Raw genomic sequence first — 2,901 nt, 5'->3', positions numbered from 1 at the left:
GAGTTGAGTTGATGTTGTTTACTTATTAGGTGGTTTGTTGTTTTCGACCTTAATTCCCTTGTGTTTATGTAGGCTTTTAACTTGGTTTTCTGGTAAGTGAAGAATAGTTGGTCCAAACGGGTGGTTGCCATGCCATTATCCCATCACCACTTTCCCATAACTTTTCATCACTTCCTTTTTGGGATATATATATTCAACTCATTACACCCAAGTTTAATTCAGCTCCATCATCAACTACAAAGCAAGATTCTATAGTCTAATCTCTATGATCTATGTCGTTGAAAGAAGACATATCCATGAAGGTGAATGGTCGGTCGAAAGTCCCTCCAGGTTTTCGGTTCCATCCCACCGAAGAAGAGCTTCTTCACTACTACTTGAGGAAGAAAATTGCTTACGAGAAGATCGATCTTGATGTTATTCGAGAAGTTGATCTTAATAAGCTCGAACCCTGGGACATCCAAGGTATGTACGTTTGATTTGTATACGGATCAGAATTAAATCGTGTATGTGATCAACTTGACTTTGGTTTTTGTAGAGAAATGTAATATAGGGTCGACCCCGCAAAACGATTGGTACTTCTTTAGCCACAAAGACAAGAAATATCCAACTGGGACCCGGACAAATCGTGCGACTGCTGCCGGTTTCTGGAAAGCCACCGGCCGGGATAAGGTGGTATACAGTAGCCTTAAGAGAATCGGAATGAGGAAGACGCTGGTATTTTACAAAGGAAGAGCACCTCATGGCCTCAAATCTGATTGGATTATGCATGAATACAGGCTTGATGACCTTCATATCATTCCCACCCAAGATTCTACGGTAAGTGTATATATATATATATATATATATGTGTGTGTGTGTGTGTGTGTGTGTGTATGTATATGTATATATCGTTCAATTCACTCATAACCGTTAGTTGGTGGTGGTAGGGATGGATTCTGTCATTGTTAGTTGGACCGACTAATTATCATGAGTGTTGATAGATCAGTAATTAAAGATAGGGTTTGATCATGAAGTATTACCAGAAAGAGTTTAGCAGTCAACCTAGCATTAATTATTATATACTTAATTATGATTCAGGTTTCCAACTTTTGCGATTGTGGACATGAAGAAGGGTGGGTGGTATGCCGTGTTTTCAAGAAGAAAAATTACCACAAATCCCTGGAGAGCACCCAGCGATCATTATCTGCCACCACTGACACCACCGGAGCACAGTCGGAATCCTTAAACAACGATGGCAGCATCATTCTAGACCAATTACTTGCATACATGGATAGCAGTAGGTCTTGCAAGCAAGAAAGTAGTGAAACTTTCACCCACAATAGTAATTCTATGCAGCAGTTCGTGAACCCCATGTCGAATGTCGACAATATGTTCCTCCACCTCCCTAGGCTCGATAGTCCGTGTCCAGAAAGCGATCAAGCGGAATATCCAAGGAACACAATGGTGGATGAACATGAGCAGTGTATCAGTAACTGGGTCGATCTAGATAAGTTTGTAGCTTCACAGCTGAATGGCCAAATGGAGTCATCCAAGCACCATTTGTTCTCTTGCTATGGTGAACACAATGATGAGCAAGATCTATGTGGTTATAGGATGACGGATAGGCTAAACGAAGAAGCATCATATAACACCGAGGTGGATATCTGGAGCTTAGCTAAACCATCGCTGGATCCACTATGCCATTTGTCAGTATAGACTGTTTCAGGATGCCCCATATATGTACAAACTAATATATATATATATATATATATATATATATTTGTTTCAAATATAACCCGTCGTATTTGTATAACCAATGCAACTCAATACATTGAGATATTTATGAAAATGATGAGAGTTCATTTATTATGATTAATTTAAATATTTATGGAAGATGAATATGGTTCATTAATTATGATCAATACTTTATATTATGAAACAATCAAAACTTCTATGAAATCATATATTAATCAAATGAAATGTACGGTTGAGATTGAGTTATATTGGTTGCACAAATGTCAAGGGTTGTATAATAACCAACCCCTCTCTATCTCTCTATATATACACGATGACAGCATATAGATATACTATATATAGAATGACATATATATGTATATATATGGTGATTGGGATTAATTAAGGTCAAAATGAAGAGAATATTGTGATAGGAATAGCATCAAGAAGGAGAATGCATGCGTTGATTACAGGCCAGAAGCTAGGGAAGGATGAATAAATAACGACAAGAGTGAGATACGGACATGGATGTGGTTGATATTAATGATTGTGATGTGTCCATTAACTAATTAAATACATCTTCCACTTCCACTTCCATTGCTCTATATCGTTTAATTAGCTGAGTCATGTACATGTATATATGATGAGGTTACGTTAGTAATCTTATCTTAGTTAGAAAAAGGGGAATTGTTAACGGTGCCACATGTGATATATTCATCTGAATGTTGTAACATGTTCATTATAGATGTGTGATTTGTGATAAATAACACGTTTATATTCATCTTGAATGTGTGATTCATGATAAATATTAATTTTGAAGAAGACGTGTGTGTTTATATATATAAATCAATTAAACGGGTTCGTATGTAAATAAATTAATTTGTTCATATGTGAATCAATTAAATAGTTCATATGCGAATTACATGGGTTCCTATGTCAATGAAACGGGTTCGCATATGCACTTGTTTTGCCGCCTATTTGTAAATGTTACGAAACCACCTCTCTATCTTCGGCATAACATGTGAGGAATTATCCAATGATTCAAAGTCAAAGCCACAAATCAGATAAAGAGTTAGGATCACTTCTCTACTTTTCAAATACTTACAATTTCTCAAATGAACTCTCGGCTATATATATATATATATATATAGAGAGAGAGAGAGAGAGAGAGAGGGGGGAGGGGAGGGG

General features: G+C 36.8%; 1 protein-coding gene across 1 annotated transcript; it reads left to right on the top strand.

Moving 5' to 3' along the window:
- The first annotated feature begins 272 nt into the window (after positions 1 to 272).
- On the top strand, positions 273 to 1,695 carry LOC112528336 (NAC domain-containing protein 12-like). The gene is made up of 3 exons (XM_025139347.1): positions 273 to 462; positions 536 to 816; positions 1,078 to 1,695. Exons 1-3 carry the CDS (start codon positions 273 to 275, stop codon positions 1,693 to 1,695), a joined length of 1,089 nt encoding a protein of 362 aa, XP_024995115.1.
- Positions 1,696 to 2,901: the final 1,206 nt, after the last annotated feature.

This window comes from Cynara cardunculus (genome assembly GCF_001531365.2).
Source record: "Cynara cardunculus var. scolymus isolate 2C chromosome LG 15, CcrdV1, whole genome shotgun sequence".
Classification (NCBI taxonomy): domain Eukaryota; kingdom Viridiplantae; phylum Streptophyta; class Magnoliopsida; order Asterales; family Asteraceae; genus Cynara; species Cynara cardunculus.
This window is presented reverse-complemented; position numbering and strand designations above follow the sequence as displayed.

What these genes read in the sequence shown, in the direction of transcription:
- LOC112528336 (XM_025139347.1), top strand. Translation starts at nt 273, where the DNA reads ATGTCGTTGAAAGAAGACATATCCATGAAGGTGAATGGTCGGTCGAAA. An exon ending in CGAACCCTGGGACATCCAAG is followed by an intron (nt 463 to 535) that starts GTATGTACGTTT and finishes TGGTTTTTGTAG; the next exon opens with AGAAATGTAATATAGGGTCG. An exon ending in TTCCCACCCAAGATTCTACG is followed by an intron (nt 817 to 1,077) that starts GTAAGTGTATAT and finishes ATTATGATTCAG; the next exon opens with GTTTCCAACTTTTGCGATTG.